We start from the raw sequence: 27,435 nt of genomic DNA on the forward strand, positions 1-27,435 counted from the left end.
TGGCTGCAGGAAAAATGTAAAGAAGTTGAAAAAGAAATGATCAGCAGAAGGATTGACTCAGCATACAGAAAATGCAACATTAAAGAGTTTGTGGCGTCAATAGGTCACATTGACCACACAAATTACAATCTTTGGAATATTAACTGCTCTGATGAGCCACCATGTTGAATTCAGTCTGCCCTTGTACTTCATGCAGTGTTCATGTGTATCAGTCTTTATGGTAAAATATATGTGTATATAGAAAACTTGGGAACTGTTTATTACGTATATTACGATCCGTATCCAGAATCCCATAAGTGCATTGGGCACTCCACTGTTAAATGCAGAGGAGAGAGTGGATAGGTGGATAAAGTACACCCAAGGTCTCTATGACACAATAGAAAAAGAAATTTGACTTGATATGGAAAACAGAGGGGATCCAGTATTACGAGACAGGATTTAAAAAAAGGTTTGGATGACCTGAGATTAAATACGGTAGAAAGGATATATAACATTCCATAAGAACTTCTAAAATCAGTGGGGGATCAAATGATGATTCAAATTGGTGTGTATAATCTATGAAACAGGTGCAATACCATCAGACTTTTGTAAAAATATCATCCATTCAGTAGCAAAGATAACAAGAGAAGATAAGTGCAAGAACAATCCCATGATCAATTTAACAGCTCATGCATCCAAGTTGCTGACAAGAATAATATTCATAAGAATTTAAAAGAAAACTAAGGAACTGTTGGATAACAATCAGTTTGGCTTTGGGAAAGATAAAGGCACCAGAGAGGCACATCTAACATTGTAGTTGATAATGGAAGCTAGACTGAAGAAAAATGAAGACACATTCATAGGATTTGCTGGAAAAAGCATTTGACAATGTTAAATGGGGCAAATTGTTCAGAAATCTGAGAAAAATAGGAGTGAGTTATAAACAAAGGTGAGTAACATAAATACCAACACATAAAAGAACAAAGATGGAACAATGAGATTGGAAGGCCTAAAGAAGTCTGCTGTTATCAAGCGTTCTTAATTTGAGGAAGAAATTTCTGAGAATGTATGTCTGGACCAAAGCATTGGATAATAACAGGTATACAGTCTTTCATCCATACTATTCAATCTATACATCAAAGAAGCAATGACAGAAATAAAAGAAATGTTCAATAGTTGGATTATAATTCAGAGTGAAGAACATCAATGATAAGATTCACATTGTTATCCTCAGTAATGATGAAGAAGAATTACAAGATCTGTTGAATGGAATGAGCAGTCTAAGTAGTTTAGAATATGGATGGACGATAAACTAAAGAAAGATGAACATTATGAGAAGTAGCAGAAATCAGAATACTGAGAAACTTAACATAAAAATATAAAAATTAGTGATCTCAAAGTAGAGAAATTTAAAGAATTCTGCTACCTGGGAAGCAAAATAACCTGTGACAGATGAATCAAGGAAAACATATAAAAGGGACTACCACATGCAAAGATGACACTCCTGTCCAAAAGAAGTCTGCTGGTATCAAACATGTCCTTAATTTTAGGAAGAAATTTCTGAAAATGTATGTCTGGACCAAAGTATTCAATGGTAGTGAGTCATCGACTGTACGAAAACTGGAACAGAAGAGAATCAAACCATACAAGATGTGTACTACAGAAGAATGTTGAAAATTAGGTGGACTGGTAAGGAGTGAGGGGTTTCTACTCATAATTATCAAAGAAAGGAATATATGGAAAACACTGACAAGAAGTGATAGGATGATAAAACATGATGAGATAACAGGAAATATCTTCTACAGTACCAGAGGGAGCTGTAGAGCATAAAAACTGTAGAGAGATTGGAATATATTCAACAAATAATTGATGACACAGGATGGAAAAAAAATTAATAAACAGCTTAAGTGCCGTGTGTGTTGCTTCCTTTTGACAAAGTTGTGTATTAGCAAGTAACACAAGTAGGGTTCAAATTTATTTTAATGTAATTTTTGTGAATTTTAGTCTGTATTTAGTTGGCACTATGTGGCATTTTAGGATCTCCAGCTTTCTGAAAAAGGGTTGCAGGAGTCTCCAGTTTTGCTTCCATTAATGATCCTTATAGCTCTCTTCTGGATTCTGAAAGTGCTAAAGGCAGCTGCAGAATTATCCCAGAATATCAAACTATATCTCAGGTACAAAAATTATTGCACCTAAATGGCTTAGCCACAGCCTAAAGGAATGTTTCCCAAATGAATTTCCACTCAGCAGCAGAGAGTGCTCTGATTTGAAACTCCCTGGCAGATTGAAACTGTGTGTCAGATTGGGACCTAAACCTGGGACCTTTGCCACTCACAGGCAAGTGCTCCACTGACTGAGCTATCCAAGCAAGACTAAGAAAATTTCTGTGAAGAATGGAAGGTGGGAGAAGAGGTATGGGCAAAAGTGAATCTGTGAATGCAGGTCTTGATTCATGCTTTTATAGCTCAGTTGGTAGAGGTTTTGATCCTGAAAGGCAAAGGTCTCAGGTTTAGCTTCTGGTCTGGCACACAGTTTTAATCTACCAGGAAATTTCAAATCAGTGCAAACTCCGCTGCAGACTAAAAATTCACTCTGGAAATAATCCACTAGGCTGTGGCTAAGCCATTTTACTGCAATATCCTTTCTTCCAAAAGTACTAGAAATTTCACTATAGATTTTTCTTGTACATAACAAGCAATACATTTCACCAAGAAACATATTTTCAAGCATGCCATCTTTTGGCTGTATAAAGGTCTACCTGCAGCTGTTTTGTCCCATTGCACCATTTCTATGCATGTTGTTATTTATTATTGAGGCAATGAAGGTCACTAACAAAAAATTCCAACTTACTTGTAAAGCACTAAGGATCTGTGGGCAACACTGTATGGACCTTGAAGTGGTAGATAAATATCCCAGTACCTGCCATTCAAATCAGAAAAGGTTTGTTCTTCACGCCACATATTATGTTTTCCACTAAGATCTCCAACACCATATGTATCTTGGCTTGCAGAACCTAAAGGGAAATGTTATAACAGATTGAAAGTAAAAATGTGATATTTTATGAGGGACATGTTTTACCCACTGACTGTAATTAGAATTTTTTAAAAATAAGTTATAATGTAAGTAAACTGAAGTAATGATACTCCTTATAGAAGCATGGAGAAGTTTAACCAAAAAAATATGAAATGATGTGCCAAAGGCGTGCACCATCTCGAAAAGTAAACTGTTCACTCTATTATCAGGTGCTATTGTGCTGCACTGATTGTTAATAATTTCCTCTTGACAAAAATTTTTTCTACTGCAAATACTAACATAAATATTTAGGTTCTTCTGATAATATTACACTCAGCACCAAACTGCTTAAATGTTACTCAAAAAAAGCATTCTTTAAAATATCATTACTCTTTCAAACCTGAGACTTTTCAGCCCTCTGTTTTTCATACAGCCTTTTTTTAATTTAGTTATTAAGCTTATTGCAATACATATGTATACAGAGATAGATGAGCAAGTATGTTTGTACACAACTGCCCCTTTCATTCAATTTGAAGAACATATCAAAACTGAGATTTAAAAATTATGAATGCTCTCTCATGAGGAGATATTCAAGTGGTAAAAATATTCACAACTAATTCCATGCAGTAAGGCAATTTATTGGTCAGCATGTGGTAGCTATGAAGAAAGAAAAATGACAATTATATAGATGTATAAAAATTATGATGCAGAATTGCTGGTACTGCTGACAGACACCTTTTAGCACTTTTGGAAATATTAGTTCCTGTCTCGAGGCATAGTGAGGTGTAGGACAGGGAAGGGTAACTATGAATAGTAGGTAACTTGGACCCCAGGATGACTGGGACCCAGAACCATCTGTTATATATATGTGTGTTTTGAGATTAATGTTGGAAAACAAGTGTTAAATGTTTTGGATACTCCAATATTTTCTTTGATGTAATACTCTCAGTACATATCTCAGAAAGAGACTTAGTGTGACACTCTTGTCCCATTATTAGAGATTCCACGACAACATGGATTATGCCACTACAGATGGATAACATAGGAAAACACAAAAGGTCACTGTATTAGGAAATAAGATGGACAGGTTAATATGTGTAGACAGATGAATTTTGAATTATGTAAAGCACAATAAAACATGGAAACACCTGAATTAGATTTTTGACAGAATGATTTAGTTGGCTAGGTAAAAAATCTACTCACAAAGTGGCAGCAGAACACACACACAAAGATGGTTGTAATTAGACAAGCTTTCGGAGCCAGTGGTTCCTTCTTTCTTCAGGGAGAAGGGTTGAAGGGGGAGGAAGAGGGGTGAAGGAAAGGACTGGAGAGGTCGAGGAAAACAGGTAGATTTTGGGTAAAGTCACCCAGAACCGCAGGTCAGTGGAGACTTACAGCACAGAATGAGAAGGAAAGACTGAAATAGATTTTACATTTCTTGTTTCCTGATGTATAAATTACTGTGTCTGTGTCCAAGAATAAGTTAATGCACAGTTAATTCAACTCCTCCAAATGTTTTACTAGGAAATTGATAAAAATTCAATCACTCTTACACAAAAAATATAATGAAACAATGGAAAATCCTGGATAAAATGTAACATTATTATGAGAAGGAAAGTTGCTACTCACCATATAGCAGAGATGCTGAGTCGCAGATAGGACTCTCACAATTACGGCTTTCAGCCATTAAGGCCTTCATCAACAACAGACACACATACGCACACGCGCACACACTCATGAAAATGCAACTCACACACGCGACTGCAGTCTCAGGCAACTGAAACCATACTTTCAGTAGTCTGAGACTGCAGTCATGTTTGTGAGTTGCATTTGCATGTTTTTGTGTGTGTGTATGTTTGCGTATGTGTGTCTATTGTTGATGATGGCCTTAATGACTGAAAGCCATAATTGTGAGAGTCTTTTTGTTGTGCCTATCTGTGACTCAGCATCTCCACTATATAGTGAGTAGCAACTTACCTTGTCACAAAAAAATATAAAATACTTTGGAGCTGGCAATATCTTCTTTCAATTGTTTGATGCACCAAGCAGGAAAGTAAATATTCCAGGAGGTGAGACAAATAATCATATGAAGCAAGTTCATACAGGCATGTACTGTTACAAAAGTAGATTAGTAATAATACATTTTCAACAGTTAAAGTAAATTTACATTTCACAATCAATTTTAAGTAGGCCAGAATAAATTTTCTGAAGATGTTCTATCAGCTGGAATGTAGTTATGTACCCTCATGAGAACTTGGTACGTTGCTTGTCTTAGAACATCTCCAAATGTCACCTATTTGTCTTTCTTCTGTAAACTCCTACATTCAGATAACTCAATAAATAAAAACTCAAGAATTTAAAGTCTGTAGAGTTTGGTAGCCAAGTAATGGTACTACCCAACCAAACTACCAATTAAGGAAAGTGAGGCCGAGAGGTTGCCTTAGAGAGATGGTAGCAGGATATGATGCTGGAAGTATATTTCATTCTGTGTGGCCAACAGAAAATCCAGTAGTTGTTCAACAAATGTACTTTCTGAAAAATGAAAGTAGTTGTGACTGGCACTTCTTTCCTCGACAACAACATGATCTTTGAACTTATCTTGAATTATGGTACACCACACAACAAGAAAAAACTTGGAAATTTGTTTCCATTGTCATGTTTCATATTGGTGAGACTGCTGTAAATCCCTGTTTGTATCAATACTTGCATTCTCATACAAACAGGGAGTCATTCACAATCTTCTAACATTTCAAAAGAAAATTTATGAATCCTGATAAGAATATGATAAGTATGACACTCATTGAAATGTCATGGTATTTCAACATGGCCATCCAGCTAGAACCATAAGAGCTTTTACCAACAATGTTACACCAAGCCAGTTTACACTCATCCACAACTGATGATGTTTCAGCTGTAAAGCCAAATAGGACTGGTGAAGAATTTTCTTAATTTGCATTACAATTAGGCTGGGAAAAACTGAAATAATAAACAAGATAATAAATCAGGATGGATTCATTTTTAACTCTTGGGTATGTTTTCATATGCCTTAGTGCTTGGAATGTAGCCCTATTTTTTGCTCAAAAGGACTGTATATTTGCTTCTGGATAATTCAAAGAGAGAGGCAAGAAGAGCAATAACAATAATAGTAAACTGAGGAAGGAGAAAAACATTATTAGAAGCAGTTAAATGGCCTTTTCATTGCTTCCTGATCATTTCATACACTGAGAATTCTGTCTAAAACAAAAACTCAGAATTATTTAGAAACATATGTGTCTAGAGACAAGCAGGCAGAAATGATGAAAGAAAATCACTGAGATTACAGAATCATGCCACTTCGAAAAACTGTGTACATTATCTTCGTGCTGCATTACCTTATAAGTTTTTTACCAAGCTACTAACCAGCACCTCACTACCAACTGCAAGTTGCCTACTGAGTGTCTTCCAGGGGCAACAAAAATTTAATTTTCAATATTTCACATAATTATTGGCTGAATATTAAAATTTAAAATACTGTCATAATATAATCATTAAGAGGTATACATTAACACAGTAAGACAAGTATTACAGCTAGAAACTGAGTGTTTGTTTTGAGGCAGCATAACTGATGGTGCACAAATATCTGGGCTTTATTCATACAATATTTGAGAATGAGAGCACTTAGCAACATCCAACAGTCTTTACATGAGATTTTAATTTATTACTTCTCTACTAACAATTCTATTTGCAACACAGTTTCCAGACAGTATCCACACAAAGCTGAATGTACCTGCAAAATCAAATTATTGTACAAGACACAGTTTGGGAGATAAGACTCATAAATGTTGAGATGTGTGAAAAACTTCCTTTCACTTAAATGGAACACAAATTACCAGGCTATATTCATCTAATGTTTCATAATGAGAGCACTTGATGACTTCCAATAAACTTTATGCACAACTTCAAACATTTTCTAGACTTTTTCTTGCTTATATGCTTTAATATAAAATATTTAACACACTAAGTCATTTGTAAAGTAAATACATGTCTGAAGCTGTTTTATCCACCGAATTCAATTCTTTGAAGAGTCAGAGGTGTACTGGAGTAGACTAAATTTTTTGTTATAGCTGTGAATTCAAAGTTCTTCTGTCATACCCATTTGTCCTGTTATAAACTACTGAGAAAAAGTTTTACACCACCCCTCATGATTTGCAAAGTTTTTGTGTTTTTAATCAGGAACCTCTTTCTGGACATTCTTTCGAACACATTACCTGTGTGATGGAGATAAAAGTAAACCTGACTTACTAATACAGCTCAGTAAAGTGCTCTGTGTCTCCATTCACATTGTTCAGTCTATCAACATGCCTTTAAGATACATTTCGATCTTATATTTCCCGTGCACTGTCACTCTACAACAAGAATGGTTGTCTGCATTTTCATGTTGCCTGCCAAATTATCATAAACCATGTCAATGTCATTTAAACATTTAATTGCTATCATTAGACATGAAACAATGGGTATTTAGTAAATAAAATAATCTAGATCACTTAATATATGTCTTTATTTATAACTTCATTTTGGCTACTGCCACCTATCAGATCAAAACTTAGAACTTTTAAAATGTGGTTCAGTGTCTAAAAAACCTAAGCCGAATCTGGCATTGAGCTGACTCTCCCATCAGACATTGGTTTGATTGACAATGAAACTTGTTTTACCTGATGATGGCAATAGCCAAAATGCCATTACAAATAGAGAACTATATTAAGTGACCTAGCCAGTTTTATTCACTAAATATTCACAGTGATCATATACTCACTTAGGAAGTTTATTTCCATTATTAATAACAAAATAATAAAGGATTGCCTCCAAGTGGTCACCCATGGTCAACAACACCAGCTGGTGACTCTAAATACAAATTATAAATTATCAATTTGGTCTCTAGGCATCCACTATGAGCAGCGGTACAAACACCCCCAACACCAACTCTTATGTGTAAAGAAGGTGGGTAAAGGACCACATGAAATGGCACATTTCTATTCACAGATGAGTGATGGGTTTAGCACAAAGATGGGTCTGCAGTGTTTTGAGAGTGTGTCATGTACCAATGTCAGACACCTTTCATTGCTGTTGAGTGTAATTTGAGTGTTAAACATTATTGAGAGAGGATTCTCCAACCTACTGCCCAGCACTACAATTAATATTTCAGTTATGGGTGAACCTTTCAGGATGGAAATACAGAAGCACATAACATCCACTCATGAGTGTCTTCCTCCAGGAGACAAGAATCAAATTAATGGAATCTTCTTCAATATCTGCTGGCATGAACCTGATTTAGAATGCTTGGGACCAGTTTATGACAAAAGGACTGCTGCCGAGGAATGTGACAAAATTGAGCAGCAATGCCTCAAACGCCTTGTGGATAGCATGGCAAGGAGGATCCTGCTGTATCATTCAAACAAGACACAGCCAGGGCAAAATGCACCATAGGCACAAAGATGCAAGCTGTTGCTAGTGCCATAGACACTCACCACTTGTTTCTCCTAGCCTGTTACCTGACCCTGGTGGCATAGCCATGTAATAGTGGCAGGGAGAAATTGTCTTAGCAGTGTACTGCCCCAGAAGACATTTCATGAACTCACAAGCTCGGCCTACGATAACAACAATGACAACTCGTTTTCCACAGCAGAAGTGATGAGGCCTCTACAAAACTGGCGATGAGGGTTTACAAATGATGCAAAAATATTACAATGCACAGGGTGGAACAACATGGTACTGATGTTATCCAGCAGCAGATTTTGATTTTATTCTATGCTCCCATTGAATCTATGCCCACACTCTTTGTGGATATGCAGGTGATGCAAAGTTCTCTTGAGTGCTTTATCAATTATTTTCTTAGCAAAATCATGCAAAATGCACTTACCATCATCTGGATTGATATCAGTCGGATTGTACACATTGCCTGTTTGAAAACATCTATTGCCACTTTTTTCAGCAAAAAAGGATGGAGGTGGCAGTTCATGTATCCTGTACTTCGTCAAATGGAAAGGCCTCCCAAGAAATTTATCATTGTATGATGATAAATTAAAATGTAGCCATGTCGGGTCAAATGGTGAGTGCTGGCTGAATGTCACTTCTCCAGATACTCCTTCAGACTGCATGATGACCCTAGCATAAACATAAAAAAGAAATTGTTGTAACTCAACCAGTTTTTTTTTCATTTTAATCAATGATAATGTAATTGTAAAATTTAAAATTTTATCCCAAATAGCGCAATCAAAAATAATATTGCAAGAAGTATTTACATAATAAAATACAAGCTACCTCATAGAAGATGCCCAGGAGGGATTCACGGGTCACGCGGCACATTTGCCTGCTGTTGCCACTGGGTGTCCCAATTAGTTGTTGCTATGCGTAGTTCTCAGACACCACCAATACTTTTGAGTTTTTTTGTCAAGTTTAATGGGTTCAAATATTGTTGCTATATGTCACTATGCAACTGTGTGAGTCAGGGGCTTACCCTGCCTGTATGTCACTAGGCCTGGTCCTCAGACAGAAACACCAAGCACATGTCTTTATACTGTGTGACTGAGTGTTCAGGTGTTTTGTTTTGAGTTTCCTGTGGAGTTTACATTCAGTACGGTACACACGAAGGTTCAACAAGAGTTACTTGTGTTGAAATATGCAAAAACAGAATTGTACACGGAATGCCGGCTTGAATTCATACAAAAATTTCCCAGTGTGCATATTCCCAATGATTTGACAATGTGCAGATTACTGAAGAAATTTCAAGAGACTGAATCTGTGTTACACAAATGAAGGCCTAGAGAACACCAAGTTTTAACTGAAAATGGAGGCTTTAGAAAGAAGTCCGAGAAAATCTATGCACTGTTTGGCACTTCAAACTGGTGTGCCAAGATCATCTGCTCACAGAGCTGGGCAAAAACTGAAATTGAAACCACACAAAAAGCAATACTCCATCAATTGAGGAACTCAGAAACAGTTGCTCAACATTATTATTGCAACTGGCTGATCAAGGGATCACCAATTTAGTATTGGAGGGCAGCGTGGATGGTAAAAATCATAGAGGGAGACCAAGAGATGAAGATACTAAGCAGATTCAGAAGGCTGTAGGTTGCAATAGTTACTTGGAGATGAAGAAGCTTATGCAGGATAGAGCAGCATGGAGGGCTGCATCAAACCAGTCTCCGGACTGATGACCACAACACACGACACACACCACTAACAAAGAAAAATCGCAAAAGTATAACTCCTACAGAGATTCCACCAGGCCATGGAAAAGTAATAAATCTGCTGTCTATATTGGTGTTTCTAGTAGAATATTAAGATCTTGTTCTGAGTTTATGAGTCTATCCTTAAACTGTTTTTATAGTCAACCAATGACCCAGGAAATTTTTCTTCACAGAGTTAAATATGCTGTAGTTACACTCTCATACAAAACTTGAGACAGACAAACTACAGACCAATTTCACTCCTCCATGTCATTTCAAAAGTTTTTAAGAAAGTGGTCACAACAGAATCCTGTTTAATTATTCCAAGCAAAACTTGTTAATTGCCTCTTAGTTTGGTTTTTGCTCAGCATTATCCAGACAGAAAGCCATACAAGTCTTCGCAAATGAACTCTTGGCAGAGCTAAGCAAGAAAGATATCCTTAAAACGGTTGTGTAGTGGTCACTGACAGCTCTAAGGTACTTGAGAAAATTCATTGTTTGTTTACACAGCTGCACTTCTTTTTTTATTAAACAATTGATTTTGGTCTCCTTAGGAACAGCACCAGGTTATCTGTATCAAAAGAAAATGTCATTACAAAAAGTGCATACATATGTACTATGTTTCCTCTGTATTTAATGACATTTTCTTTGCAATACAGGTGACCTGAAGACAGTCCCAAACTGACCAAAATCAGTTGTTCAATAATGAATAAGTAAACATACAATGGAGTTTCTCAAAAAATTATCCTGCAGGTATATGTGCTAAGACTGTGACACCATATATCACACAATTCTACTTGACAAGTTACAATGTTATGCATGAAGCAAGTCTTATCTTCATAACAGAAACCAGAGTGTCACTTTATCAGGCATGGAACTTGTTAACAGTCTATATAAATGATAATCTCTCTTTCTCAATCTGTGAATGATTTTTTTTGGCCATGTCTTAGAGATATCTACTGTGGTTGTTTATAATCATGGGGATTGCACTGTGATGTAATGCTGTTGACTACGTAATGGGAACTATCAGCTGTCAAACTCACCAGCCTGTTATGTGTATATTTTGCGGAGTGGGACATTACACAAAATTATTGATTCAATTTCACTTATCTTTAGTTAAAGGCACATGTCCAGTTAAATGGGATGCCTCTGGTTCATAATTTGTGTTGGGGATAAGTGATTGCCACATTGCCACCGCATATGGCAGGAATTTTGCTTCATAATTTATCTTGTCTATGGACATCTATAAATCTTTTTAGTTCTAGAGCAAAGGAAAGTTATTAATGGCAACTACTCTCTGCTACTCTGGGGCATATGCCTTCTTTGCTTAGAATGTAGTCAACATATCTTACATTTATTTGGGAAAACACTCACTTACAAAGGTTATACCATAGGTCAGAGTCCTGCAATTTCTGGAATATCATACAAAGAGAACTGAGGTGTTTCCACTGCTTGAATCTGGTAGCATTGTCATCCAGGTAGTTGAAACATAAGAGGAAAGATCAAATAAGCATAAGTTAATGTTGACTGGTAGTTTTTTGTATAGCATGAACAGTCTCTTGATTACTGGTTAACATAATGGATGTTCTTAAGTGGCACTTCCAAGCATGCTTCAAGCAGATCAATCTAGAAGCTTCTGCTTGATGAGTTTGGAGCAAATTTTCTCAGGCTGAGCAGTGGAATAAGTATTAATCGCTGACTGGATGTAAACAGATGTTTGAACATCTTCTTCACATATTATACCACAGCCATAAATTTATTGATAGTAAAGCATGGTTTCCACGAAGGGTTTGGTAAATCAACACACTACAAATTCTCTGACAAACATTGGTTTATAGCTAAAGTAACATTTGGTGGAAAAACATTGTTAACCCTTGTTTACTTTAGTCACTACTGATGTATTAATTTGGCAATAGGTTACTTGATGACAAATAACATTGGCGCTACTAGTTTTACTGGCATGACTGGTTCACTGGCTCCTTGTGTATACAGCATGTTTAAAAAAAGGAATATAAGGGTTTAACGGCTTGGTGGAATTTATTACATTCAACTTATAATTATAAATAACACATCAAATGACAGAGCAACTCAAACAGATTTGTTTTTATACCTGTGTGTAAAAGGGAAGAGTACGGAACAACAAAGAATGAATGAAAAACATCTGAACAAGTGAGAGTCTATCACGGGTAGTCCCAAAAAATCAGTTCATCCTTGTTATTCGCATTTGTTACAAGCTCTAAAGCCTGCAAACTATGGTTTATGTACCAGCTTTGCAAACAAAATTTTGCTGCATGAGATGACAATTTTCACCTAAATGGAAATGTGAACGCACATAACGTGTGTATCTGGGGGTAAGCAAATCTCCACGAGATGGTACAGTTGCAACGAGACTCCTCTTGACTTTTTTGGTGAACAACTGTAACTGGTGTTCCTCAGCAGCAAAATGGTGCACCATATCACTAGCATAACTCAGCATGCGAGTAGTTAAAAGACGTTGTACCCGACCGCTGGATTGGTCGCAAGGCGCTGGACAATAGAGTTGGTTTTATATGATCTTCATGTTCACATACGATCTGACCCCATGCAAATTTTGCCTTTGGGAGTTCATAAAGGATGATGTTTATTTATGTCTCTGCTACCAGGTGATCAATCCGACTTCAGAAACAGTACTGTTGCAACAATTATTACAGACAAAGTGATAAAAGTTTTGGAAAAACTCACCTATGGACTCGATGTATGAAGATGGTGCTCACATTGAACACTTTTAAGATAAACTGTTATAGTTGCTCTTTCATTTGCTGTATTATTTATAATTGTAAGTTAAATGTAATAAATGCTACAAAGCCTTAAAGCTATATTTTCATTTTGAAACATCCTGTTTTATCTGGTTTCACACCCTGTATTATCTGGTTTGTCACACATTACAAACCCTGTGTAAAAAGGCACTGAAACTGAATTCTTGGTGGCAACTATCAAGAGACTGGAAAGGAACCATTTTCAAAATGTGTTTAACCATCTCATAAAATGTAAAACCAAAAGCCATGAAGACATTTTAATTCTTTCATTGGGATTAAATGGTTTTTAAGGCTGATTAACATGTATGGGACACTAGATAATGCAGATGAACAAAGCTAATTGTATAGCTCTGGATTATTAAGAGTGTCTGGAGCTTTGGTGGCTAGTTGATCCTGTGTACCTATCCAGGGAACACTATAAATGCAGAAGTGTCATATCTGGGCCTGTTGGCTGCGGAGTAACATTGCTGATCTCCATTCTCCTGGAAGAGCACTGTAGATGGGAGTTTGGTTGGCTCTGCAATTACACTGCTGTATTTTGACCTTATCTATGACATTTCATATACTTATCTAAACAATAGGGCAACAAGATTTATCATGATTAAACAGTTTTGTCAGCAAATGAAGCTATATTCAAGACTCAGTAGGAGGAGGATGAAAGTCCTGAAAAAAAAATCAGTGTACATTTTGCTAGGCCTGTGCTTGTGCTGCTTCCACAGGAGGCTGTAACTACTAGATGATGGCCTGAATTACTTTAAATGCATATGCTGATGAACGCATTTCCTCCAAACTAATTAAAGACAGCAGGCTTCCTTGTCTGATACATCCCAGATAGCTGTGGCATCACTGGTGGTAAGAGTGCACCTTTAGACTTGAGAACCTTCAGTTCTGGCTCACCTTTTCACCCTTTGAATTAGGAGTGTCTTACTGGGGCACTAAAAATTTCTGCAGAGCATCTCCTGTATAACATACAGCACACCAATTCTGTGTGCATTGAATTACTATTATAGTTCATGGTCAAACATTAACATTTCTTCTTTATGGCTACAAAACAGGAAGCAAATTATTAAGTGAAATTAGATGCAATAATCTGCTGCTACTGTAAGATTATATTCTAAGTATATTCGTTAACAAATTATTACAAATTTTATGGCTTTTGACATTAACTGGGATAATTACTTACTTCTGTGTGTAAGGAGTTATTTGCCTAATTCTTGCACATGCTAAAAAACTGTCTGGGTGTTTTGAGTCAAATATTACAATGTACAGGCTCCGTTGCCCTGTTGTTAAGTCAAATGGTACAGATGTTAACTCTGAGTCATGGTAGGTGTTTATAACATTGGAGTCTGGACTGCCTGAAATCTGCACTTTACCCAACCGTTTATCAATGTCACCAACAGTTTGTCCTTCTTTTGCAGATGCAGGATTAAACACGAACTGAAGAAAGTTGCAGTTGCTTCTTGTCTTTCCTGTATAAACAAAATGAAAAAAAAAGGTATAGCAACAAAGTCATATAAATAATCATTGTGGTTAATGGATGCAGGATTAAACACAAATTGAAGAAAGTTGCAGTTGCTTCTTGTCTTTCCTGTATAAACAAAATGAAAAAAAAAATGTATAGCAATAAGTCATACAAATAATCATTGTGGATAATGAGTCCTCCCCATTCAAACTTCAACTGCAGCAGTTTCTTCTTATATCACTACTAGCAGACATGACGATATATGTATCATAAATCAGTATGCATGAAAAACAATATTATGAGGAACGTGTTACACTACCAAAAGTTGTATATGTCTCTTAAAAACATTCATATTTATATGAGACCATACCGGCCTTTTCAATTCAAGAAGGCCTCTATGGCTCGTATGGAGTTATCAATAAGAAATAACTTTAATCTGCATTTAAAGACATTATTCCTGTCTGCCAGACAATTTTATTTTCATGGATAGGTTGTCAAAGAGCAAATTTTATTAGGCAAATCTGCTCCAACAATACTACACAGTTTTTTATTTTGGCCAGATCACAACAAGTTGACTATCTGTACAAATGACCACCACTAACTGTTGCCAACAGCAAAATTGACCACCACCCATGTGTTAACAAGGTCTGTTTCAGTATTGCATCACAGCCTGTGTCATCTGGTTTCCAACCACATTTCCCCAAATAACATCCCTGAATTGGGTAGGTGGGAAATCTCTACAATATATCTCTCAGTCTCACAATTCTCTTGGCATCAAAGTTATAACACTATATATACCTCAATACAGCCTTTCTATATCCCATTTCCTGTGAGTGCGGACATTCTGTAGAAGACAAATTTAAATCCTGAACATCACAGTGTTATTTCTCATTTCTATGCCTACGTATTCCTAAGTGAAGCCACATGTAGTGAATGTTGAGTTTCATATAACAACTCTTATGTAGGCCGGGATGACTAACTTGCCAAGAGGCATGGATTAATATTCATAGATGGAGACGAGTATTAAGTCAATTAAAGTGTTTATTTCAGGAAAATTAGTAAATAAGAATGCTGTATAAAATGGAAGCCAATGGCCTTGCCGCAATGGTAACACTGGTTCAAGTGAGATGACTGAAGTTAAGCGCGGTCGAGGTGGGCTAACACTTGAATGGGTGACCATCCAACCTGCCGAGTGTTGTTGGCAAGTGGGGTGCACTCAGCCCTTGTGAGGCAAACTATGAACTGAGGACCTACTTGATTGACAAGTAGCGGCTCCAGTCTCGTAACCTGACATACAGCCAGGAGAGCAGTGTGCTGACCACATGCCCCTCCATATCCTCATCCAGTGATGCCTGTGGGCTAAGTATAACACAGTGGCTGGTCAGTACTGTTGGGCCTTCATGGCCTGTTCGGGCAGAGTTTAGTTTAGTTTAAAATGGGAACATATTTCTTTCTTTCAGACACTACTTCGAATGGTGTTAACTCTGAAACAGCAAAGGTATTTACTCTACAGAAGAATACAATAAAAACATTATGTTAAGTTCATATCTGAACATCTTGGTCTTAGAATTGTGTACCAATCCATTTCCTCCCTAATGAAATTTGTTGTGATCAATAAGACAGAATTTAGGATAAACTGGAGTTCACAAGCACAATACTAGAAATACATACAGAGCTGGGCAAATAAAAATAGTGCAGAGAACAGAGTTCCAGGGTACAAAGAAACACAGTAGAGGAAAGGAAATACAGTACTAATCTGACTACAGCAGATGCTGAAAGTGGCCATCATTCTTCTCTTGGCACTTTTGGACCCTCGTCAGCAAGTTGCTGAAGGCGGTTCGAAGCTGGACTGCTGTAACAGCTGCATACTCACCTGAAATGTTTTGCTGCAGTTCTGGAAGACTATGAGGGTTGTTGCAGTACACCTTAGATTTGAGGGCTCCCCACACAAAGTAATCACACACTGACATATCAGGTGACCCGGGTGGCCAGCCAGGACAATGACCACACTGATCTCTGCTAACAACTCTGTCAGGCTTGAAGACTATGTAAATGTGCTTGAAGGTTCACCTGGCCATAAGGGCAGCTGCTCCACCCTGTTGGGGTGTGATTATATCCATACATTCACGTCCATTCGCATCCACTTATTTGGGCCACTTTTATTTGCCCCATCCTGTATGATTTCCATGTAAAGTATGTATAACTGTTCAAGTGTTCAGAATAGGTTTCTATATTTTGCAGACGTCAAGCAGGAAACTGGAAATCTCCAGATATTCAAAATCTATCTGATTAGATATGCCTATGACTTATCAGAATATTTTGACTTTGTGATGGAAATTACAGTTGACACCAATGTTTGTATCAAACAGATGTTAACTTTTCTAGCATGTATATAGCTGATGGTGTTCTATCAAATTAGTTAAATTACATATGTGCTTAGTATTGTAAAAACTGATAAAACCAGCAGCTGAGCAGTGTAAGAGGAAGTGCAATGGATTTTTTTTTTTTTTCAAAGTAGGTGCTTTTCTTTTAATTTCATAATATAGAAAAATTTTCATAATTATACACTTTTATAGATTAGCACTAGCTCTAGCTGTTTGCTATACCTTACAGAAGTAGAGTGCAGTACCAGTACATGTATATATTTAATGCACTACCCATATGAAAAATAATATTACATGCTATTGTGTCACAAGAGTTTGGACCTTGTCGAAAATATTTTAAGCAACTACACAAATTTTTAATTTGAAGAACTTTGTTTTCCTTATTCCAGAAGCAGGTGTGAAAGATTTCCATTTCACTAAATTTTCTCACCACTGTTTCTTCAGTCTTCAGCTATTCATGTAGGGTGATCTATATGTGACGTTGATTGATGTGTAAATAGTAAAATTAGTTCAAAATTTAGAAATTTATTGCATTTGTGAGTCTGCTCTTACACTTTCAGGTGTGATTTTATATCACTCAAAAGTGCACAGCAGTGATTTATTAACATAAGCAGGCTGCTTTTATCTGGAATATAAAAACACTACTTCAGTAATAATCACACACCATTGCAGCTAATCTTTCATCTCACAATCCCACACCAAGTAAGTTGCATCCACAGCTTTATGCCTTCTGCAAAATGGCAGCATCATGAAGTAATTAGGTTTGATCTTTTGTTAAAAATAGCCCTACATTCATATTTGATTTCTGATACTTTGTCAAAAGAGTTCTTTAGCTCACGTTTTCTTTTTTTAACCTTCTTGCAAATCCATCAGCATAAGTAATTACATGATTTTGGGATGGAATGTATGTCAAGTTTATTGCAGATAGTCTCAGCACACATACAGCCAAATAGTGGTTTCATTTTCAAGCCAAATTGTTTTATGCAGTGAGCAACAAGTCCCAAAGGTGTCAACATCATAATCATGACACATTCAATTTTCCATCAGTAGCCAGCCACATAATCCAAGGTCCAATAACCGGTAAAGACATGGAAAAAACATCTAATAAACTCAACACAGTGTAGTTTACAAATGAAGTGAATTGTGATATGGCCATTGCTTTGAGGCAATCTATACCGTGAGATTATCCTCTGTGACACTACAGCGGATGATTTTCTGAGTACTGCTGTCATGCTGTGGATGCAACTCCAGGATGCAGGTGATGTTTATTTCTGGCAGGGAATCTAAACCTATACCTTCTTTCAACTGATATAAATGATTTATCCCCCCCCCCTCTCCCCCAATCTCCCCATGTAATTGGCACAGAAGGATAAACATGCCCAACCCTGCACTGATTCAGTTGTGGTGGGGATGAGATGGTGGTGAGCAAGTGTTTCAGTTAGCACTGTTCTGCCCAAGACATCTGGTATGGGTCAATGTTCAGAGATGATAAGTACCCCCCCCCCTGCTCCCCCCACTCACACACACACACACTCGACACTGGGAGTATGCCAAATGGACTCCTGGAATAGTATATGCTGATAGAAGTTCCCAGATCATATGACTCATTGTCATGCAGGGCGATGACAGATTGGTGCACCCCTCCAAAGAAAGGCAGAGTCTGTATGGGCAAAGCTGTAGGAATCCACGGATATGGTCATTATATGTTCTATACAGTTGAAGAGGACTGCATTGGAGGAACCTGTGGCTTATGTTGCTAAAGTCATCGCAGCTGCAGCCAGTACACATGATGGCTGAAAATTTTTCCCAAAGAGGCAACTGTGTACATCATCGACAGGAACATATTGTTGTGACTCGCTGATCATTCAAAGCACCGCCGCGCAATTACACGCGTCCTCTACGTGCGGTGCTGTCTGCCAGCCATGCAGCAGCTGCACCACCTAAGTGGCCAGCCGAGCAGCGGCCGCTAGATTGCGACTCAGTGCTCATTCGAATGCTAACGTGTACACATGTCTTGCTTGTCAACTTACTCTGTGACTTATATGTGTTGTGTCGTTCTGAAATATATGTGTTAAACTTGACGTTATAACAATTGGCGACGAGGTAGTGGATTTTTCCTTTTCACCGTTGACCCACAGGTTTCCATGGCTACTGTCGAGCAACTATTGCAAAATCTCCTTGAACAGCAAACGCTTCTAACAGCGGCGATTCGTGATTTCATTGCGGCGTCAAATGCGGGGCATTTCTCGTCGTTGGCTATACCTCCTTTTCCTCCTTACGACGAGACAGCGGAAGACTGGTCTGATTATGAAAAACGTCTTTAACAGCACTTCTTGGCATTTCATGTCACGAACGAACAACCATGTAAGTCTCTGTTCCTTTCCTGGATTTCACGTCAAATGTATCGGTTGTTGTTGCAATTGGCTCCTTTGAAGGATCCTGCGTCTTTGTCCTTTGCTGAAATGTGCTCACTTCTGTCTGTCTATTTTCAAAAGCAAACGCATATGGTAGCCTCTCGTGTTGCCTTTTATCATTGTAACAAACAGCCACATCAATCCTATCGTGCTTGGGCTGCTGAACTTCACGGCCTCAGTTGAAAGTGTCAATTTGTTGCTGACGTTCACAAAGAATCCTATGCCAATTCCATGGTACGGGATGCTATTATCCGGTCGGTGCCTGACAAAGAAGTTCGGCAACGAGCCCTTCAGTTGGCAAATCCGACTCTAGATGAAGTTCTCTCCATTGCGCAGTCTTTTGAAATTTCTCGCGCCGCTTGGGCGCAAATAGAAGCATGGGGTGATGTCGGGGAAATACAACCTCTGTGCGCTGTTGACGATGCGTGCGGCGTGTTCCCGCCAGCCGACGTGGCCGCAGTGCACTCTCACGCACAGCCTCGGCCTAACCGTAAACAACCTGCTAAGAAACTGCAGAAAAACCCCCGGCAACTTCCTTCATGTCCGCGGTGTTTTACGAAACATTCACGCGAGGATTGTCCCCAACGTTGGGCTGTGTGTCAAAATTGCAATAAGAAAGGTCATGTGTTTTCCGTTTGCAAATCCGACCGCATACATGATGTTCATGAACATGACGCTGATTCTGATTCCGTGTTGTCTGTCAATTGCACTTCTTCCCTTTCAGGGAAGTTATTCCTCACTGTCCAAATCCTTGGTCGAGATGTTCGCATGCAGTTGGATACCGGTTCTGCTGCCACTATAATTAATTCTCAGACGTATATTCAGTTGGGTTCTCCACTCCTGTCACCTGTCACTCGGCAATTAAGGACGTACAATAAACAGAAGATTTCTCTCTTGGGACAGTTTCATGCTGAGGTATCTTACAAATCCGTCATTTGCACTGTTCCCATATTTGTGGTCGACCAGAGCAACGCAGAAAATCTTTTTGGTTTCAATGCCTTTCGCGTTTTTGGGTTCTCCATAGATGACTCTGTCAATATTGTCTCTGATGCTATTCCTTATGCTCAACTGGATTCCTTGTCGACGACATTTTCGTCTCTTTTTTTCTCCTGGGTTAGGCCGTGCAAGCGACTTTGAAGCTCATATCACGCTCAAACCCACGGCTCGGCCTAAGTTTTTTCAGGCTTAGCCCATTCCTGTGGCCCTTCGTGATCGGGTAAAACAGGAGTTGGATTGTCTCACTACTTCAGGGGTATTGCTTCCTGTCACTTCCAGTGAGTGGTCCTCTCCTGTTGTTGTCGTTGTCGTTGCTAAGTCAAATGGTGATATTCGTCTCTGTGGCGATTTCAAAGCCACTGTAAATGCGCAATGCCTCATTGACACTTACCCTATGCCCCGTCCTGAAGAACTGTTCACTAAACTTGCTGGAGGCCAGTCTTTTTCTAAAATTGACCTGTCAGAAGCTTATCATCAACTTCCTCTTGACACTGCTTCCCGGCAGTTTCTGGTCCTTAAAACGCCTTTCAGCCTCTATCAATACCAATGCTTGCCATTCGGGGTTGCTAGCGCCCCTGCTCTCTTTCAGCGATTCTTGTAACAATTATTGCTCCCTGTCCCTGGGTGTATCAATTACATGGACGACATTGTTGTCACTGGCTCCACCACTGAAGAACATCTTCAAAATCTCTGCACACTTTTTCATGTCTTACAGATTGCCGGTCTTAAGTGTAATCTTCAGAAATCACAATTTTTTCAGGCATCTATCACGTACTTGGGGTTTCAACTCTCTCGGGATGGTATTCGTGCACTTCAGCAAACTGTCGCTGCGATCGATGCCCTTCCTCGCCCCACATCTGTTAAGGAACTGCAGGCCTTCTTGGGGAAAATGGCATACTATCACAAGTTTTTACCGTCTGCGGCTTCGGTGGCTCAGCCGTTGCATCGCCTGTTGCATAAAAACGTGCCTTTTCACTGGTCCGCGTCATGCGATACGGCTTTCCAGAATTGAAGACTGCTGAAACAGGCCCCGTGCCTGACTACTTATCGACCTGGCCAATATCTTGTTCTTGCCACAGACGCCTCTCAATACGGGGTCGGTGCAGTCCTTGCGCACCGTTTTTCTGACAGTTCGGAACAACCCATTGCTTATGCCTCCAAAATGCTCACGGATGCCCAACAAAAGCATTCTCAAATTGAGAAAGAAGCTTTGGCCATTATTTATGGTCATCATAAGTTTGGTGTTTTTCTCTATGGCTCAAAATTTCATCTTTTTACGGATCACAAACCACTTGTTTCCTTGTTTCATCCATCAACGTCACTTCCCGACAAGGCTGCACACCGCCTCCAGCGTTGGGCTCTTTACTTGTCTCGTTTCAATTATGAGATTCATTTCCGGCCAATGGCTCAACATGCAAATGCTGATGCTCTGTCTCGCCTTCCCATGGGTCCTGATCAGGCATTCGATAGTGACGAACTTTTGTGTTTCCACCTGGATGTTGCCGAGCAGTGGGTTGTGGACAGGTTCCCCATCACTGGGGACAGGCTGGCGGCTGCTACGTGTTCTGACCCTATCCTCTCCCAGCTTCTACGCTGTATTCAGAAGGGTTGGCCAGATCGCCCGTCCGCTAAGACTTCTGATCCGTTGCGGAACTACTATGCTTTGCGCTACCGCCTCACGGCTAGGGATGGTGTTATCCTCCTTTCCACTGACAATGCTTCGCCGCGTGTTGTGGTACCTGCGTCTTTGCGTGCTTCGGTCTTGCGCCTCCTTCACCAAGGGCACTGGGGTGTGACTCGCACAAAATCTCTGGTGCGCCATGATGTGTATTGTCCTGGCATCGACTCTGAAATAGCACACATGGTCGCTGCCTGTGGCCCTTGTGCGTCACAGGCCGCTGCCCCGAAGTCATCTTTGTCACCATGGCATTCGCCTGAGAAGCCCTGGGAGTGCATTCATGCTGACTTTGTGGGACCCTTTTTAGGTACTTATTGGCTCCTCATAATTGACGCCTACGCTAACTTTCCTTTCATTGTCCGTTGCATGTTGCCTACCACTGCGGCAACCACCAGTGCTCTCGCCCGCATTTTTTCTTTGGAAGGCCTCCCCTCTACTCTTGTTACTGATACTGGTCCGCAATTTGCCTCTTCCGAATCTGCAGATTTTTGTGCTCGTCACGGCGTTATGCATGTCACAGCCCCGCCATTCCATCCACAATCCAACGGTGAGGCTGAACGACTGGTCCGCACATTTAAGTCTCAGATGCGGAAACTTCTGACTTCTTCTGCTGCTGATGATGCGCTTCTCCAGTTTCTGGCGTCTTACCATTTCACCCCCATGGGCGACCACAGCCTGGCTGAGCTCTTACATGGCCGACAGCCCCGCACGCTACTTCATCTTCTGCGGCCTTCCACCTCATGGCCGCGGGTGCCTTCACTTGGCCGGTTCACCGCCGACGACCTCGTCTGGGTACGGGGATATGGCAGGCGGCCAAAATGGAGCCCGGGCTGCATCTTACGACACTGTGGCAGACGCCTGTATGAAATCCAGATGGACACGGGTGTTGCAGTGCGTCATTCGGATCAGCTTCGGCCTCGTGTGCAGGCAACGCCTGTTCCGAATGCCGCTACACCACCTTCGGCTCTACCTGACGCTCGGGATCTTTGCATCTCTCAATACTCACAACGCAGCCCTCTCACCGTCATCGCGATGCCAGCACAAGAACGGACGCCACCAGGAGACGTGCCCATGCAGGAACCGGATGACCATCCTCTGTCAGAGAAAATCTACTCGCCTCCTCCTCCAACGGATGCCGACACATTGCCCATGTCTTCTGTCATATCAACTGGACTTGCCGCAATGGGCAGATTGGTGCAGGGGGCCCCAGCAGATTCGACCCCTACGTCTCCTGTCATCTCGACCCGTTATCATCGGGGACACTTCCGTCCGTACGGGAAGCCTCCTCCTCGAGACTTTACAGCGAGTCAAACAGCGCCTATGGACGTTAGCCATCTCCAGGACACCTCCATCAAGACCAGTGCAACAATTTCAAAAGGGGGAAAAGTGTTGTGACTCGCCGATCATTCAAAGTGCCGCCGCGCAATTACGCGCGTCCTCTACGTGCAGCGCTTTCTGCCAGCCATGCAGCAGCTGCACCACCTAAGCAGCCAGCCGAGCAGCGGCCGCTAGACTGCGACTCAGTGGTCATTCGACTGCTAACGAGTACACATGTCTTGCTTGTCAACTTACTCTGTGACTTATATGTGTTGTGTCATTCTGAAATATATATGTTAAACTTGATGTTATAACACATATCATGGTTGATGTCCAGATATCAGATGCAACCATTGGTACTGATGTGGTACTGTACTTACTAAGGCTTTGCCGAGTTGGGATCACAACATTAGGTAAAGCATGTACAGCAACATGTGACTGTTACCACATGTACAGCATCTTCAGTGGATATTCCTCACTTACTAGATTGACCACTATGTGTTTAGGAATAATGTCACAACTGTTTCCATTAACTAATCACCAATGGTCTTCTTCATGTGCTTTTTATAGATTCTGACCATTCACTCCAGATTCACATAATGGAACTGGGGAGTCACCAAATAGTCACCGTATTTTCCTATCAAAAGTCTCTGAAATGGTAATTTGTGAACAGTGGGCTGTTATCTGTGAAAAGGGTTTATGGCGCACTCTTGTTAATAACAGGCCCACAAGAAACAAAGCATGTTTAGATAACATCTTTGTAAACTTCAAGACCACTGAAAACACATGTGAAGTTGTAGTGTTCCCATTCTCTGACAATGACTCCGTATCTCTAAATTATGCAAGTAAAATTCCCCTCAATAGGAGCAATGCAAACAGACCTGTCCCAACAGTTGTGATTACCAGACCCGTAACTGAGGATAAAATTAACACATTGTCGATGGACATTACACATCAAGTAATGACCTGCCAGCCAAAATAATATTTGATAGATTTTTTAATGCATTGTTGACCCTATTTAACCATAGTATTCCCATAAAGAAAATCAAAATAATGGACAGCAGCCACAAATCCAGATCTCAAAACAGACAAAATATATGGTACACTAAACAGCTGACAGATCTAAAGAAACAAGTTTTGTTACTGTACAACATATACAATAGTATGAAGTCTGACTGTGCCAAATCAGCCTATGTGGAATGCAGGAATGAATACAAAAAAGCCATCATGCAAGCCAAAAAAACCTACAATGCCAACAGCATACATAATTCCACCAATAAATTCAAAACCGCTTGGAAAGTAATTAACAGTGCTGCCACAGGTACTAAAAAAGACAAAATTAATATCCCACCACAAACACTCAATGAGTTTTTTATTAATTCAGTGAAAGAAATAGGAGACGCAATTATCAAACCAGACATTAGTCCATCAGAGTTACTCTCCCAAAATTGGGGTAGACAGTCACTAAATACAAGCATGCTAACCTTCTCCAAAGTATCGCCCCCCCATGAACCATGGACCTTGCCGTTGGTGGGGAGGCTTGCATGCCTCAGCGATACAGATGGCCGTACCGTAGGTGCAACCACAACGGAGGGGTATCTGTTGAGACGCCAGACAAACATGTGGTTCCTGAAGAGGGGCAGCAGCCTTTTCAGTAGTAGCAGGGGCAACAGTCTGGATGAGTGACTGATCTGGCCTTGTAACATTAACCAAAACGGCCTTGCTGTGCTGGTACTGCGAACGGCTGAAAGCAAGGGGAAACTACAGCCGTAATTTTTCCCGAGGGCATGCAGCTTTACTGTATGATTAAATGATGATGGCGTCCTCTTGGGTAAAATATTCTGGAGGTAAAATAGTCCCCCATTTGGATCTCCGGGCGGGGACTACTCAAGAGGACGTTGTTATCAGGAGAAAGAAAACTGGCGTTCTACGGATCGGAGCGTGGAATGTCAGATCCCTTAATCGGGCAGGTAGCTTTGAAAATTTAAAAAGGGAAATGGATAGGTTAAAGTTACATATAGTGGGAATTAGTGAAGTTCGGTGGCAGGAGGAACAAGACTTTTGGTCAGGTGATTACAGGGTGAAAAAAAAAAAATCAAATAGGGGTAATGCAGGAGTAGGTTTAATAATGAATAAAAAAATAGGAGTGCGGGTTAGCTACTACAAACAGCATAGTGAACGCATTATTGTGGCCAAGATAGACACAAAGCCCATGCCTACTACAGTAGTACAAGTTTATATGCCAACTAGCTCTGCAGATGATGAAGAAATTGATGAAATGTATGACGAGATAAAAGAAATTATTCAGGTAGTGAAGGGAGATGAAAATTTAATAGTCATGGGTGACTGGAATTCATCAGTAGGAAAAGTGAGTGAAGGAAACATAGTAGGTGAATATGGATTGGGGGGAAGAAATGAAAGAGGAAGCCGCCTTGTAGAATTTTGCACAGAGCATGACTTAATCATAGCTAACACTTGGTTCAAGAATCATAAAAGAAGGTTGTATACCTGGAAGAATCCTGGAGATACTAAAAGGTATCAGATAAATTATATAATGGTAAGACAGAGATTTAGGAACCAGGTTTTAAATTGTTAGTCATTTCCAGGGGCAGATGTGGATTCTGACCACAATCTATTAGTTATGAACTGCAGATTGAAACTGAAGAAACTGCAAAAAGGTGGGAATTTAAGGAGATGGGACCTGGATAAACTGAAAGAACCAGAGGTTGTAGAGAGTTTCAGGGAGAGCATAAGGGAACAATTAACAGGAATGGGGGAAAGAAATACAGTAGAAGAAGACTGGGTAGCTCTGAGGGATGAAATAGTGAAGGCAGCAGACGATCAAGTAGGTAAAAAGACGAGGGCTAGTAGAAATTCTTGGGTAACAGAAGAAATATTGAATTTAATTGATGAAAGGAGAAAATATAAAAATGCAGTAAATGAAACAGGCAAAAAGGAATACAAACATCTCAAAAATGAGATCGACAGGAAGTGCAAAATGGCTAAGCAGGGATGGCTAGAAGACAAATGTAAGGATGTAGAGGCTTGTCTCACTAGGGGTAAGATAGATACTGCCTACAGGAAAATTAAAGAGACCTTTGGAGAGAAGAGAACCACATGTATGAATATCAAGAGCTCAGATGGAAACCCAGTTCTAAGCAAAGAAGGGAAAGCAGAAAAGTGGAAGGAGTATATAGAGGGTTTATACAAGGGCGATGTGCTTGAGGACAATATTATGGAAATGGAAGAGGATGTAGATGAAGACGAAATGGGAGATAAGATACTACGTGAAGAGTTTGACAGAGCACTGAAAGACCTGAGTCGAAACAAGGCCCCGGGAGTAGACAACATTCCATTACAACTACTGATGGCCTTGGGAGAGCCAGTCCTGACAAAACTCTACCATCTGGTGAGCAAGATGTATGAGACAGGTGAAATACCCTCAGACTTCAAGAAGAATATAATAAGTCCAATCCCAAAGAAAGCAGGTGTTGACAGATGTGAAAATTACCGAACTCTCAGTTTAATAAGTCACAGCTGCAAAATACTAATGCAAATTCTTTACAGACGAATGGAAAAACTGGTAGAAGCGGACCTCGGGGAAGATCAGTTTGGATTCTGTAGAAATGTTGGAACACGTGAGGCAATACTAACCTTACGACTTATCTTAGAAGAAAGATTAAGGAAGGGCAAACCTACGTTTCTAGCATTTGTAGACTTAGAGAAAGCTTTTGACAATGTTAACTGGAATACTCTCTTTCAAATTCTGAAGGTGGCAGGGGTAAAATACAGGGAGCGAAAGGCTATTTACAATTTGTCGAGGGGCATGAAAGGGAAGCAGTTGTTGGGAAAGGAGTGAGACAGGGTTGTAGCCTCTCCCCGATGTTATTCAATCTGTATATTGAGCAAGCAGTAAAGGAAACAAAAGAAAAATTCGGAGTAGGTATTAAAATTCATGGAGAAGAAGTAAAAACTTTGTGGTTCGCTGATGACATTGTAATTCTGTCAGAGACAGCAAAGGACTTGGAAGAGCAGTTGAACAGAATGGACAGTGTCTTGAAAGGAGGATATAAGATGAACATCAACAAAAGCAAAACGAGGATAATGGAATGTAGTCAAATTAAATCGGGTGATGCTGAGGGAATTAGATTAGGAAATGAGACACTTAAAGTAGTAAAGGAGTTTTGCTATTT

General features: G+C 39.8%; 1 protein-coding gene across 3 annotated transcripts in view; it reads right to left on the reverse strand.

The window, feature by feature from the left end:
• Positions 1-27,435, reverse strand: part of LOC126251704 (uncharacterized) — a 220,334-nt gene that overhangs the window by 132,028 nt on the left and 60,871 nt on the right. For 2 of the 3 annotated variants that reach the window (XM_049952297.1, XM_049952296.1), the window contains exons 5-7: positions 14,175-14,460; positions 8,888-9,132; positions 2,830-2,992 (exon numbers count right to left, since the gene is read on the reverse strand). In XM_049952297.1, coding sequence (XP_049808254.1) covers positions 2,830-2,992; positions 8,888-9,132; positions 14,175-14,460 — 694 coding nt within the window. The remainder of the gene's footprint in view (positions 1-2,829; positions 2,993-8,887; positions 9,133-14,174; positions 14,461-27,435) is intronic. The other variant, XM_049952298.1, reaches the window with a different exon arrangement.

Source organism: Schistocerca nitens, chromosome 4 (genome assembly GCF_023898315.1).
Source record: "Schistocerca nitens isolate TAMUIC-IGC-003100 chromosome 4, iqSchNite1.1, whole genome shotgun sequence".
Taxonomy (NCBI): Eukaryota; Metazoa; Arthropoda; class Insecta; order Orthoptera; family Acrididae; genus Schistocerca; species Schistocerca nitens.